Genomic DNA, 14,517 nt, shown 5'->3' with positions numbered 1-14,517 from the left:
CAGGCCACAGGCAGGGAGCTGATTGGGAAGTGGAGCTGCCAGAACCCGAATCGATACCCATATGGGATCTTGACGCTTGCAGGGGGCGGATTAGCCAATTGAGCCACTACACAACCCTCAGTTTTCATTTTTTTTGTTTGCTAGGTAGAGTTATAGAGGACGAAAGAAAGGCAGATAGAGAGAAATCTTCCATCTGCTGATTCATTCCACAAATGGCCAGAGTTAGAGCAGTCAAGCCAAGAGCCTGCAGCTTCCCCAGGTGCCCCAGACTGGGTGGCAGGCCCCAAGTCCTTTAGGGAAGATCATCCACTGCTTTTCCCAGGCAGGGGCTAGGTTGGAAGCAGAGCCGCCTGGACCGGAACCAGCACCCTGAGAGGACACCAACACTGCAAGCGGTGGATCACCCTGCTGTTTACCGCAGTGCCAGCCGTGCGCCATCATTTCCGATTCAAGCCAGGGCTCACCACACAAGCAGCCCTCAGGACAGCCTTATTATGACCTCACAGAAGTTTCCATCTCAAGGGAGCAGGAAACTGGTGACTAGGAGATGCAGGACAGCACTGAAGGCACAAAGCAACAGAAGAGTGTACCGCAGGGACAGCTGCGAGAACCGCAGCACAGAGCACAGGGATGCTGAGAAATGGAGGCAGGACAAACCGTGCAGCCTGACGGGCCTTACCATCCGCAGGGAGCCCAAGAGGCCACCGAAGGCCAAAGTGTACCCCTGAGGCCTGCATAAAGGGACAATCTGTAGAGATAGAAACTCAGGAACTCGTGATGACTTCCAGCTGGGAGCAGGGTAGCTCTCCTGATTGTGCCCTGGGACTAGGTTTCATTTCAGTAGGATGGAAACATTTCTAAGATTGGGTTGTAGAGCTGGTTGCACCGCTGTCTAAATACACTAAAATTCATTGACTTGTGTATCGAACCATGAGCTTAAAGTGGATGGATTTTATGGTGCATGCATTATATTGCCAAAAAAAAAAAAAAAGAGCTTTTGAAAATACCATTTGTTCCTTGTCATCCCAGGAAGTAAAGGAGACACGGTGTGCCTCTGATGGGAGGCCACAGGAAACTCGCTGCAAGCACCCACCTCTGGGGCCTTGGGGCCAGAAAACTTTGACTCTGACTTGAATCCGGCTATTGACGCACAGGAAATGTGAAGTATAGGGTTAGTTACATAGCCTCACAAGGAAGCCAAGAATCCTATCCAGAATGGGAGATGGTCTGCAAGTCAAATGGCTTAGAATTCTGTCAAATGGCGTGAAAAACAGCAGCAAGATACTACGAATAAAAAGAATTTTAGAGTTCCTGCAATTAATGTGCTAAGGAACCTTTTTTTCCTTGTTTGCTTGATTTTTCTCTAGTGGACTTGTTTCTTGATTTAAGCAAACTGATTTGGAAAAACACATTTGAGGTCATCACACAAAATTAGACATAGATTGCATGTTAGATATTATGAAGTAAATGTTAGGGGTTGGTGCTGTGGCACCGTGAGTTGAGCCACAGTCTGTAGCACTGGCATGGTGCTGCACACATAAGGGCAGTGGTTTGCCTTCCGGTTTGCTCCACTTCGGAGCCAGCTCCCTGCTAATGCGCCTAAAGGAGCAGTAGATGATGTCTTAGGTACTTGGGTCCCATGACTGCACCAGTTCTAGTCCGAGCTGCTCCACGTGAAGACGCTCCTGGCTTCTGTCTCTGACCCAGCTCATCCTGAGCTCTCCGGGGAGTGAACCAGTTGATAGCACCTGCTCTTTCTTCTCTCTCTGGACCTCTGCTTTTCAAATAAATAAATAAATTCTTTAAAAACAAAACAGAAAAACAAACAAGAAGCAACACAGGAAGGCCAGGCATAGTAGCCTAGGGGCTCAAGTCCTTGCCTTGCATCCATTGGGATCTCATGCGGATGTCTGTTCATATCCTGGCTGCTCCACTTCATGTGGCCTTTTCCCAGGCCAAAGTAAAACAGTAGAGGATGGCTCAAAGCATTGGGAACCTGCTCCCGCGTGGGAGACACAGAAGAAGCTCCTGGTTCCTGGTTTTAGATTGGCTCACCTCTGGCTGTTGCAGCCACTTGGGGAATGAACCAGCAGACATGATATCGTTGTCGCTCCTCTCTGTAAATCTGATTTACCAATAAAAATAAATTGTTAAAAAAAAAATGTTGGAGGTCAGGTGTTTCATACAGCATGATGGCTGGGCTCGGGGCAATAGCTCGGGGCAGGCGCCAAGATGCACTATGGGCACTGGTTCTTTTCCAGGCTGATTCACTTCCCATCCATCCAACTTCTTGCTTGTGACCTGGGAAAGTAGTGGAAGATGGCCCAAATCCTTGGGACCCTGCACCTGTGTGGGATACCTGGTAAGCTCCTGGCTCCTGGTTCCTGGATTTGCATTGGCTCAGCTCCAGCCATGGCATCTATTTGGGGATTGAACCAGTAGATGAAGATCTTTCTGTAAATCTGATCTGCCTTTCCAGTTTTTTGTTGTTGTTGTTGGAAAGGCAGATGTACAGAGAGGAGGAGAAACCGAGAGGAAGATCTTCTGTCTGATGAGTCACTCCATGCCCAGGGCCCGGCGGCGTGGCCTAGCGGCTAAAGTCTTCACCTTGAACACGCTGGGATCCCATATGGGCGGGCGCCAGTTCTAATCCTGGCAGCTCCACTTCCCATCCAGCTCCCTGTTTGTGGCCTGGGAAAGCAGTGGAGGACGGCCCAAAGCCTTGGGACCCTGTACCCACGTGGGAGACCTGGAAGAAGTTCCTGGCTCCCGGCTTCGGATTGGCGCAGCACGGTCCGTTGCGCTCACTTGGGGAGTGAATCATCGGACAGAAGATCTTCCTCTCTGTCTCTCCTCCTCTCTATATATCTGACTGTGTAATAATAAAAAAAAAGGGCCCAGCGGCATGGCCTAGCGGCTAAAGTCCTTGCCTTGAAAGCCCCGGGATCCCATATGGGCGCCGGTTCTAATATCAGCCCCGCTTCCCATCCAGCTCCCTGCTTGTGCCCTGGAAAAGCAGTCGAGGACGGCCCAATGCATTGGGACACTGCACCCGCGTGGGAGACCCGGAGGAGGTTCCAGGTTCCCGGCTTCGGACTGGCGCGCATCGGCCCATTGTGGCTCACTTGGGGAGTGAATCATCAGACGGAAGATCTTCCTCTCTGTCTCTCGTACTCTGTGTATATCTGGCTGTAATAAAATGAATAAATCTTTAAAAAAAAAAAGAACCAGTGCTCATATGGGATCCCGGCGTGTGTAAGGTGAGGACTTTAGCCGCTAGGTCACTGCGCTGGGCCAAAAAAAACATGTATTTATTTTTTACTGGAAAAACAGGTCAGAGTTTACTGAGAGAAGGAGATTCAGAAATATCTTCCATGTGCTGCTTGACTCCCCAAATGGCCGCAGTGGTTGTGGCTGAGTTGATCCAAAGCCAAGACCCAAGAATCTTTTCTGGGTCTCCCATGTGGGTGTAGGTCCCAAGGCTTTGGGCCATCTTTGACTGCTTCCCCAGGTCATAAGCAGGGAAGAAGGTAGAAGTGAGGCAGCTGGAATGAGAATCAGCACCTAAATAGGATGCCAGCACCTATCGGTGGAGGATTCGTGTTCTAAGCCACTGGCCCCATAAATGAAAATTTAAATAAGTATTTCAGGGCAGGGATGAAGTTGGTTAAAGTGTCACCTGCAGTTCCAGCATTCCTTATGGGCACTGGTTCAAGACCTAGGTGCTCCACTTCCGATCCAACTCCTGACTAATATGCCTGCAAAAGCAATGGAAGGTGGCCCAAGTGCTTGTCGCTCATATGGGAGGCTGGAATGAACCTCCTGGAGTCTCCCTACCCGAGCTGTGGCTGTCGCAGCCTTTTGGGAGTGAACCAACAGCTGCAAGATTTTGTCCCTCTCTATCTCTGCCTTTCAAATATAGTTTTTTAAGAAACATTTTTAAAGATGTATTATTTTTATTTCAAAGGCAGATTTATAGAGGTAAGCAGAGGTGGAGAGAGAGAGATCTTCCGTCTGATGGCTCAGTCCCACAATAGCCACAGCAGGTATTTTTGAGCCGAGCCAATCCAATCCAGAGGAGCCATGAATACCCTCTGGGTCTCTAACGTGAATGCAGAATCCCTATAGCTTGAGTCATCCTCCTCTTCCCCCTCAACAACTTCTGTTCCTTCTGTTTGTGTTTAGAGAAACCAGACAGTACAGTCAGAGAATCAGTGTGCGAACCTACTGGTTACTCAGGAAGAAGTCTTGGGAGATACTGTGACCAGCAGCTTCTAGGCAGACAGACCCAAGGCGGCAGAGGATTCTGGGCTTTTCTGTGCATGTCTGCCATCATGCTGTGGCAAACATGGCAGCGAGGTTGGTTTCTTCCTGCAGGAGTGTGGAGTTTATGAGCAAGGGCCAAATAAATCCCTGTTGGCTAGTCCTTCTCTGACACTGTCATCGTCTGTCTCCTCTGGAGAGCCCTGCGCTGCCGCTTTGTGCCTCCCACTCCCTTTGCTCCTGCTTTGAAGGGTACTGATGACATCATCGCTAGGTCCAGGGCCTTTCCTCGGTGTCTGCAGGATTTCATATGACTGACTCATGCCCTGATTTTGGAGACACTTCTCACTTGTATATTATGACGTTTAACATAATTGTGTTAGGATTTGCATGCATAAACAGCTACTTTGCATCAGATCTCAAGCCATTTTCATATAATCCCTCAATTTTTTTTTTTTTTAAAGATTTATTCATTTTATTACAGCCAGATATACACAGAGGAGGAGAGACAGAGAGGAAGATCTTCCGTCTGATGATTCACTCCCCAAGTGAGCCGCAACGGGCCGGTGCGCGCCGATCCGAAGCCGGGAACCAGGAACCTCTTCCGGGTCTCCCACGCGGGTGCAGTGTCCCAAAGCATTGGGCCGTCCTCAACTGCTTTCCCAGGCCACAAGCAGGGAGCTGGATGGGAAGTGGAGCTGCCGGGATTAGAACCGGCGCCCATATGGGATCCCGGGGCTTTCAAGGCGAGGACTTTAGCCGCTAGGCCACGCCGCCGGGCCCCCTCAATTGTTATTTGTGTAAGGGAAACATCATTCCCATCTTACAGATGAGAAAGCTGAGGCTGAAATAGGGGCTGAGCAAGCTTCCCTCTTCATGTTAGCAGGCACAGGGGTCTGTTGGCTTGGGGTGTGGGATTTATCAAGAGGAAAGCTTTAGACCACAGGTAGAGTTCTCTAAAGAAACTGTCTCTAGGGAATTTGCCAAGGATTTGATAGCAAGTTAGGGGAGCAGGGAAGGGGGTGTAGGAGCCCCTGCTGCTCCTGCTGTTGGGACATTTGTTCCTATACACTGTGTGTGCAGAGACCGGATTCAGCCTGGCTTCTCCCACTGTTCCTGTCTGTGGTGCTCCCCTCAGTGTGTGAGTACCACATTGCCAGGGGAGCTTTACTGGAAAGTCAGCTCCCAGGAAGTCACCTTTGAGGCTCTGCCTGGTTCCTGTCTCTCCCCCCACTAACATCTTACACTCCTGGGCAGGAAGGAGCTATTGAACCCAAAGAATGTAACAGCTCAGCCCATGGCCAGCATGAGGTGCCCCGCATCATTTTATGAGCTCAGCAAACTCAGTTCCTGTTCCCTGCAAGCTAAACTAAAACCACTGTTGCAGTTTTGCTTGGGACTGTATTGAATCTGTAGTTCATGTTTGGAAACATTATTAGTTTATTAGTATTAAACTTTCCAGTCCATGGTACACAAGGGAACTGTTCAGAGGTTTTGAATTTCAGCAGTGTTTTGTAGTTTTCAATATATATGTCTTCCACCTCTTTGGTTAAATTTTTCTTTAAGATTTATTTATTTTTATTGGAAAGGCGGATATACAGAGAGGAGGAAACAGAGAGGAAGATCTTCCGTCCAATGATTCACTCCCCAAGTGACCCAACGGCCAGTGCTGCACCAATCTGAAGCCAGGAACCAGGAACCTCTTCTGGGTCTCCCACGTGGGTGCAGGGTCCCAAGGCTTTGGGCTGTCCTCGACTGCTTTCCCAGACCACAGGCAGGGAGTTGGATGGAAAGCAGGGCTGCCGGGATTAGAACCGGCAACCATATGGGATCCCAGGCGTTCAAGGCAAGGACTTTAACCACTATGTTATCGCACCGGGCCCTCTCTGGCTAAATTAAAAAAATTTATTTTTGATGCTGTTTACATAGTTGATCAGGGTAGGAAAGATCACGTTAGGGAAAAGTGGGTGCAATCATTGTTTCCAAATTTTCTATTTTTTCTTCCTGTTCTTTGGTTAAATTTATTCTTAAATATTTCAACCTCTTAAAAGATTTATTCATTTTTATTAGAAAGTCAGATGTACAGAGAGAAGAATAGATAGAAATATCTTCCATCTGTTGATTCACTCACGAGGTGGCCACAACGGCTGGAGCTAAGCTGATCTGAAAAGCCAGGAGCCAGGAGCTCTTCTGGATCTCCCACAGGGGTGCAGGGTCCCAAAACTTTGGAATGTCCTCAACCGCTTTCCCAGGCCACAAGCAGGGAGCTGGATGGGAAGTGGAGAAGCTGGGATTAGATCCATATGGGATCCTGGTGTATGCAAGGCAAGGACTTTTTAGCCTCTAGGCTACCATGCTGGGCCCCCTGCCTGGCTCTTTATCTATGGTGGCTTTAAGGGGGAAGAAGACTAAAGAAAAGGATGACAGTACAGGACTGGGAAGATGAGGCCAGATAATAGAGCTCAGATACAACCCCCCTCACCTCCTGCACTGGTACTGCGGAGTGCAGCAGGACCAATGTTTAACTTTATCCAGGGCTTAGCAAGAGCCTGAAAGATGCCAAGGACTGAGCGTGACCCTGACGGGGTAGGAAAGAGCAAGCTGATCCTGGCCATGACAAAAGTTGGCGCTTTTTGCTTTCTCTGCCTCTGCCCGAGGTTGGGACCCAGGCTGTCTGGCAGCGCAGTCCAGGTGGTCGCTCTCCCGGGGTCAGCTCTCTCCTCGGGGTCCTCGCTCCCTCGGGGTCCCCGCTCTCCTGTGGGCCCTTGCTCCCTCGGGATCCACTCTCCTCGGGCCCCGCTCCCCCGGGCCCGGCCCTCTCTCCAGCACTCGCTGTTCCCGCCTCGGAGCTCCGGGCCCGGCCGAGCGGACGGAGGAGGGGCGTCTAGGTGGTTGCAGGGCCCGCCCCCCGCGCCAGTTGCCAGGGAGCGGTTGCCATAGAGCTGAGCAGTTGTCCGCGTGCGCAGGCGGAAGTCCCGGATTGAGACGCCGCCATTTTTGCTGCCCGGACGCGGAGCGAGAGGGTGAGAGTCGGAGACGCTATCCGCTTCCATCCGACGTGCAGACCCTGCCGGAGCCGCTGCCGCTATGGATGATCGGGAGGATCTCGTGTACCAGGCGAAGCTGGCCGAGCAGGCTGAGCGATACGACGGTGAGTTGGCGGGGCAGCGAGGGGCTGGCATTCTCGGACCCTCTGCCGCCGCCCACAGAGGCCGGGAACGGGAGACAAAATGGCGGCATCGTCTCTGCGCCTGGCCAGGGGGATGTGGATTGAGGGAGCAGGAGGTGGCTTGTGGGCTCCTGAGGCGGTGTGAGGCACCAGACCCGGGAGTCTGACCTCTTTGGCGTCCTCAAGTGTGGGCATTGGCGAGTCGAGAGGCCATGGCGGCTGGGTGGAGGAGTTGGTTGTAAAATGGCGGCTGGGAGGGGGAGGGCGCGTCCCCGGGCGGGGGAAGGGGAGGAGATGGCGGGTGCCGTCTCTGGATGAACAATCCCCCCCGGGGAGCCTTCTGGGAGGGGCAGTGTCGGAATGTGGGGAACCCTTGGGTGGGGTGATGGAGGGGGCAGGGCGGCAGCCGCCTCTTGGGGCGGCGTGAGGACCTGCAGCTGCAGCGCGGGCGCCTTTCAGGGAAATATGGCGGGTGGGGGCGGTGGCTTTTCCCGGGAGGCCCCGTGCGGGGCGGCGGCGGCCGCGGAGTCTGACAAAGGAGAAGCAGCTCAGCGGGTGGAGGACGAGCGGGGAGCCCTGCCGCTCCCCGCGGGCGGCCGTCGGGGTTCCCGGCACGCCTCGCCTCGCCTCGGGGGGCTTCTCCCCGCTCCCCTCGGTGAGCCGCCCTTCCCTCGGCGCGCCGAGAGCGCCCAGCTGCCCGGGTGTTTCTGGCTTCTGGCGGGGCCGACATGGAAGAGACCAGGAGACGGTGACTCCCGGGAGTTCTTCCGTCTGGGTCGTGTGTGCGTGCCTCAGGCTCCGAGCCATCACGACGGCTCTTCCCTTCAGCCAAATGGAAAGGGTTGAAAAATTCAACATGTTGAAGTAACTTGTATTCTGGTTTGACTTCCCCAGGCTTGGGATGCTTGTTCCTACAATCTAGTCAGGCCCTCAGTTGAGGCTTGGGTTTTTGCATTATGAATGTAGGTGAGCAAATTGTTGAAATGTTTTCCTTTCAAAGGCCTTTTTTTTTTTTTTTTCCTTTTGGGGGTGGGAAGGGATTTTGATAACCGTTTTTCATTGCTCCTTAGACCCTAAAGATTCTAAAGTATTTCTTCCTTACCTAAGCGTGCGTTGTACCTTATCTAGTCAGTCTGAGACCTTTTTTCTTTAAATCCCGTGCCCACCCCCATTTTGGATATTTGCATTACCCCACATCCTTTCAACTGCATTATTGTGAAAAATGAGTTACTGTGTTTGTGATTCTGGGTCTCGTTGGTTTCAGTTGTACTGTTGGTTCTTCATTACCTAATCGCCGTATCTTTCGTGTGTTCTAAAGGCCCCTTCCTTGCTTTTGCCAATTTGGTAATGTGAATAGCCACAAGGCATGTCCCAGTGTAGTATCAGAAATTTGGATTTAGGGGTTTTGAAATTGCGAGGAGACCTCTAACCCTGAAATTTGATTAAAGGTACTGCATTCTGTCTTGTAGTGAATGGGGTTCCTGTTGGCGGGGGGAGGGGGAGTGGGCAAGTGCGGCCCAAGGTCAGCTTTACCTTTCTTTTTTTTCCAGTGTAAAAATGTAAGCACCGGCGCAAGTAGGTGCTTGGGATGCGGCTCTTTCCTCCTTCCGTTATCCCCAGATTGGTCCCCCTCTGGTCTGCCCTGCCGTGCCCTTGGGAGGAAATTTGAAATGACATTCGAATGCATTGTTTTATGGAGATTTAGGCTGAATACGTTTCACTGTGGGAACCAAGAAGCATATGGTCAAGGTTTTGATTTTGAAAATTGTTTTAAAAGCACATTTGGAAGCTTATGATTGTGGCTTTATAATAAATGGCAGGTCAGTGACAAGCCTGCGAGTTTGCCTGAGAATTTTTTTTTTTTTTTTGCTAAATACCTATTGGTTGTTCAGCTGAAGATTGTTTAGCTAAATCCTGAAGTTACTCATTTGTTAGGTGTCCCTTTCAGGAGCTAAAGGGGAAAGGAAGTGGACTCTGCCCAGCTGGAGAGGTGTTTCTGTGATGGGGCATAAGGTAGGCCTTCAGGGACAAGGGGGGAGTGAGCCAGTCCCAGGCAGCAGCGCCCACCCCTGCCTGCTCCTAATTGAGCGCGATAATCGAGTTTTGTTCATGGTGACAGAGTGATCCTACAGTCTAGTGACCAGACAAAAATTGTGAGATGCGGGATTTGCTTTGCAGTGTTTGTATATGTTACTTTTCTACATGCTCATTTTTCTTTTTCCAATATCAAGGCATGCTGATCTGTTATTTTATAGACTGTGTTGAACTGAGGGCCTAAGCTTTTACCTCTGTTTAACTGTCCTGGAGACTTGGGATGGATTCATGTGCATTGTTTAACTTGATACGTGGAAGTTAGAGCTAAGATGTGCTTAGGAGCAGGACAGATTTGAGTAGGAAATTGTAGTTCATGGGACAATTCATGCTGAAGAGTAAATCTATCATCACTGTGCTAATCAAATCCAGCTGAGCATTTCTGAGCCCCATCCTACAGTCCTATCTGAATCACATAGGAAAGAGAAGTGGAGACTGCAAAGAGGGAAAGGTAAATGTCCCCCTCCCCCCCTTTGTTTTAAGGATTTATTTTTATTGGAAAGGCAGATTTTCACACAGGAGATACAGAGAAAGCTCTTTCAATGGTTTGCTGCCGCAAACGGCTGGGCCGAGGTAATCCCATGTGGGTGCAGGGTCCCATGGCCCTGGGCTGTCCTTGACTGCTTTCCTAGGCCACAAGCTGGGTGTTGGTTGGAAAGCGGAGCAGACAGGACATTAATCAGTGCTTAAATGGGATCACATGCTTGTATGTGGAGGCTTAGCCAGTGATCCACTTTGGCCCCTCCCAATTTATTTTTATTGGAAAGGCACATTATAGAAAGGAGGTGAATTTTTTTCTTTAAGATTATTTGAGGGCCTGGCATGGTAGCCTAGTGGCAAAAGTTGTTGCCCTGTATGGGCTGGGATCCCGTGTGGGTACCAGTTCATCTCCCAGCTGCTCCACTTCCCATCCAGCTCCCTGTTTGTGGCCTGGGAAAGCAGTCAGGGAAGGCCCAAAATCTTGGGACCTGCACCTGTGTGAGAGACATGGGAGAGGCTCCTAGCTCTTGATTTTAGCTCTGCTCAGCTGTGGCCATTTTGGCCACTTGGGAGGTGAATCAGCGGACTGAAGATCTTTGTCTTTCCTTTTTTCTGTAGATGTGATTTTCCAGTAAAAATGCAGAAATGTTTAAAAAAAGGAATATTATTTGGAAGACATGCAGAGAGACGACAGAGGGAGAGAGATATCCTCTGGTTCATTCTCTGACTGGCAACCACAACCAGAAACCAGGAGCCTGGGACTAATTCCACATGGGTGTGGGGCCTAAGCACTTGGGCCAGATGAGCTGCCTGCAAAGGTGTCTTAGCACAGAGCTGGATCAGAAGTGAGCAGTGGAGACTTGAACTGGTGTTTATATGGGTTGCCGGCACTGCAGGCAGCGACTTAACATACTGTGTCACAGCACTGGCCCTGGCATGACATTTTAATATGACTTATTTGACGTGTTGTTAACAGATGTAACATGCACTGGTTCACTTACAACTGTTCAGTCTCAACAGCTGGGACTGGGCAAGGCTGAAGCCAGAACTTCATCTGGGTCTCCCAAATGGGTGGCCAAGTGCTTGGGCCATTTTTTGCTGGCACATGTAACATGAAGCTGAATTGAAAGTGGAGCATCCAGAACATAAATCGGCAACCATAAGATGGTGATGTTTCAGGTGGTGATTTTGCCAGTGCCAGAACTCCTATCACCCTTGAATGCATGGTTTTTTTGAGCATTGTGATGTAGCAGGCTGATTCTGCCTACAGTGCTGGCATTCCATATGGGCAGCAATTCGAGTCCCAACTGCTCTGTTTCCAACCCAGATTCCTGCCAGTGCACCCGAGAAAGCAGCAGAGGATAGCATCAACACTTTGGTCTTTGTATCTACGTGGGAGACTAGGAACCTATGAATGGAAAGTTCTTTGTCTTGCTTACAAACAAATTTTTAAAAAATTATTAGATGTATAAGACTGAATGTCAGGCATTTTTTTCCTTATCTCAAGGAAATGACTTGTGTTTAAGCGGTAATGACAGGTGTCATTAAATTTGTTTGCAAGGCAGAAAGAAAGGTCTTCTTCCATCCACTGTCACTCAGCATGCAATGGCAGCTGCCTGGCTGAAGGCAGAAGTCAGGAACTGCTTTAGGGGTGTGGGGCAGGAACTTGAGTCCTGTACTGCCATCTCTGCTGTGTGCATTGGTAGGAAGCTGCATTGCAGCATGGAGCAGCGTGGATTTACCCTCGCGAGGGATACAGGCGTCTCTAAAGATGATTTAATCTGTTTCACGATAATAGGTACCCAAGACTGTTTAGTTTTTTTTCTTTTTTTTTCTTAAGATTTTTATTGCACAGTCAGATACACAGAGAGGAGGAGAGACAGAGAGGATCTTCGTCTGATGATTCACTCCCTCAGTGATTGCATTGCTGGGGCTGCGCCGATCGAAGCCAGTAGCTAGGAATTCTGGGTCTCCCACACAGGTGCAGGATCCCAAGGCTTTGGGCTGTTTTGGACTGCTTTCCCAGGCCACAGGCAGGGAGCTGGGTGGGAAATGGGGCTGAGGGATTAGAACCGGCGCCCATATGGGATTCTGGTGCGTTCAAGGCAAGAACTTTAGCCGCTAGGCCATTGAGCCGGGCACCCAAGATTGTTTTTATCTGTAATTTTATTTTTTACTTTTTTTTTTTTTTTTTAAGATTATTTTCATTGGAAAGACACAAATACAGAGAGGAGAGACAGAGAGGAAGATCTTCTGTCCGCTGATTCACTCCCCAAGTGGCCACAACGGCTGGAGCTGCTCCGATCCGAAGCCAGGAGCCTCCAGGTCTCCCACACAGGTGTGGGCTCCCAAGGCTTTGGACTGTTTTGGACTGCTTTCCCAGGCCACAAACGGAGCTGGGTCGGAGTGGGGACAACAACTGGCATCCATATGGGATCCCTTCGTGCAAGGCGAGAGGACTTTAGCTGCTAAGCTACTGCATCAGGCTCATATATATGTTGTTTTTTTCTTTTAAGATTTATTTATTTTTATTGGGAAGTCAGCTATACAGAGAGGAGAGACAGAGGAAGCTCTTCTGTCTGTTGGTTCACTCCCCAAGTGACTGCAGCGACCAGAGCCAAGCCAGCCAGGATCATGGAGCCTCTTCTGCATCTCTCAACGTGAGTGCAGGGTCCCAAGGCTTTGGGCTGCTTTGGACTGCTTTTCCAGGCCACAGGCAGGGTGCTGGATGGGAAGTGGAACAGCTGGGATACCAGCTGGCACCCATTTGGGATCCCAGCACGTGCAAGGTGAGGATTTAGCCACTAGGCTATCATGCTGGCCCTCCCAAATTGTTTTTAAACTTTATGTATGTATTTGAAAGATAGAATCAGGGAGAAAAGGAGTCTTCATGTGTTGGTTCCCCAATGGACACCACAGCAGCATCGGGCCAGGTGCAAGTCAGAAACTTGAAACTCCATCCTGTTCTCAGATGCTCGCAGGGATTCTGGTACTAGACTAATAATTTGCTGCCTTCTAGGTACATTACCAGGGAAATGGATCAGAAACAGAACGGCTAGAGTGCTAGCCAGAACTCTTAACCTTAACCCACTCGGCCACAATGCTTGTCCCTGGTTATTTTTTCTTTTGTTTTTGTTTTATATTTATTTATTTATATATTTTAAAAGATTTATTCATTTTTATTGGAAAGCTGGGTATACAGAGGAGGAGAGAGAGGAACATCTTCCATCCGATGATTCACTCCCCAAGTGAGCCGCAACGGGCCGATGCACGCCGATCCAAAGCCGGGAACCTGGAACCTCTTCCTCTAGGTCTCCCACGCGGGTGCAGGGTCCCAATGCTTTGGGCCGCCCTCAACTGCTTTCCCAGGCCACAAGCAGGGAGCTGGATGGGAAGTGGAGCAGCTGGGATTAGAACCAGCGCCCATATGGGTTCCGGCGCGTTCAAGGCGAAGACTTTTAGCCGCTGGGCCCTGTTTTATATTTATTTGGAAGGCAGATTTACAGAGAGGAGAGAGAGGAAAAAATGTCTTCTATTTGCTGGTTCACTCTCCAAATAGCCACAGCAGTCATTGCTGAACCAATCTGATGCTGGGATCTCTCCAGGGTCCCCAGTGTGAGTGCAGGAGCCCTGTAACGTCAACGTCCCCTGCTTTCCGAGGCCATGATAAGCGGGGCTCTGGATAGGAAGTGGAGCAGCCATTGGCGTCCATATGGGATCTTCCAGCAGCTTGTTCATTCCCTAAATGACCAGAGCTGAGCTGATCTGAAGGTTGCAGCCAGGGGCTTCATCAGGCTCTCCCATGTGGATTCAGGGTCCCAAGGACCTGGACCATCCTCCACTGCCTTCCCAGGCATCAGTAGGTATCAGGTTCAGAAGGTGAGCAACCAGGGTTAGATCAAGTGCAAGAGGTAAAGGCCTAACTTGCTGTGCCACAGTGCCAGCCCCTGTAACTGGAGATTTGAGTTGTGTCTGCTTTCCTCCCAGCCCAACTGCCTGCTAATGTGGCTGGAAAGGAAGGGGATGATGCCTCAAGCGTGGGGTTTCCCTGCTGGTTTTGGACTAGCCAAACACTAACTTTTGCAGCCAGTTGGGGAGTGAACCACCGGATTGCAGGTCTCTAAGTCCTTTCCTCTTCTGTACTCTCTCTTGGCTTTTAGGTGAAATAGGTAAGAAGGTTCAATTCAGTTCTATCATGTACCTTCCTCACAAACTATGCTTTATCTATATATGGCTGATGCGGTGCGTTGCTTTCAGTTGCCTTTTTAACATTTAGTTTTATTGGAAAGGCAGATACGCAGAGAGACAGGAAGATCTTCTGTCCGATGGTTCACTCCCCAAGTGACCACAACTGCTGTAGCTGAGCCAGTCCAAAGCCAGGTGCCGGGAACTTCTCCCACGCGGGTGCAGGGTCCCAAGACTCTGGGCCGTCCTGGATGGCCTTCCCAGGCCACAAGCAGGGAGCTGGATGGAAAGTAGAGCAGCTGGGATATGAACTGCACCTATATGGGATC

At 50.2% G+C, this 14,517-nt stretch overlaps 1 protein-coding gene across 1 annotated transcript in view; it reads left to right on the top strand.

Moving 5' to 3' along the window:
* Positions 1-7,231: 7,231 nt before the first annotated feature.
* The window catches only part of YWHAE (tyrosine 3-monooxygenase/tryptophan 5-monooxygenase activation protein epsilon), a 30,505-nt gene continuing 23,219 nt past the window's right edge, over positions 7,232-14,517 (top strand). The window contains exon 1 of the mRNA XM_004593950.4: positions 7,232-7,414. Coding sequence (XP_004594007.1) covers positions 7,351-7,414 — 64 coding nt within the window. The 5' untranslated portion in view covers positions 7,232-7,350. The remainder of the gene's footprint in view (positions 7,415-14,517) is intronic.

This window comes from Ochotona princeps, chromosome 17 (genome assembly GCF_030435755.1).
Source record: "Ochotona princeps isolate mOchPri1 chromosome 17, mOchPri1.hap1, whole genome shotgun sequence".
Classification (NCBI taxonomy): domain Eukaryota; kingdom Metazoa; phylum Chordata; class Mammalia; order Lagomorpha; family Ochotonidae; genus Ochotona; species Ochotona princeps.
The sequence above is the reverse complement of the archived record's forward strand: the minus strand, read 5'-3'. Positions and strand labels throughout refer to the sequence as shown.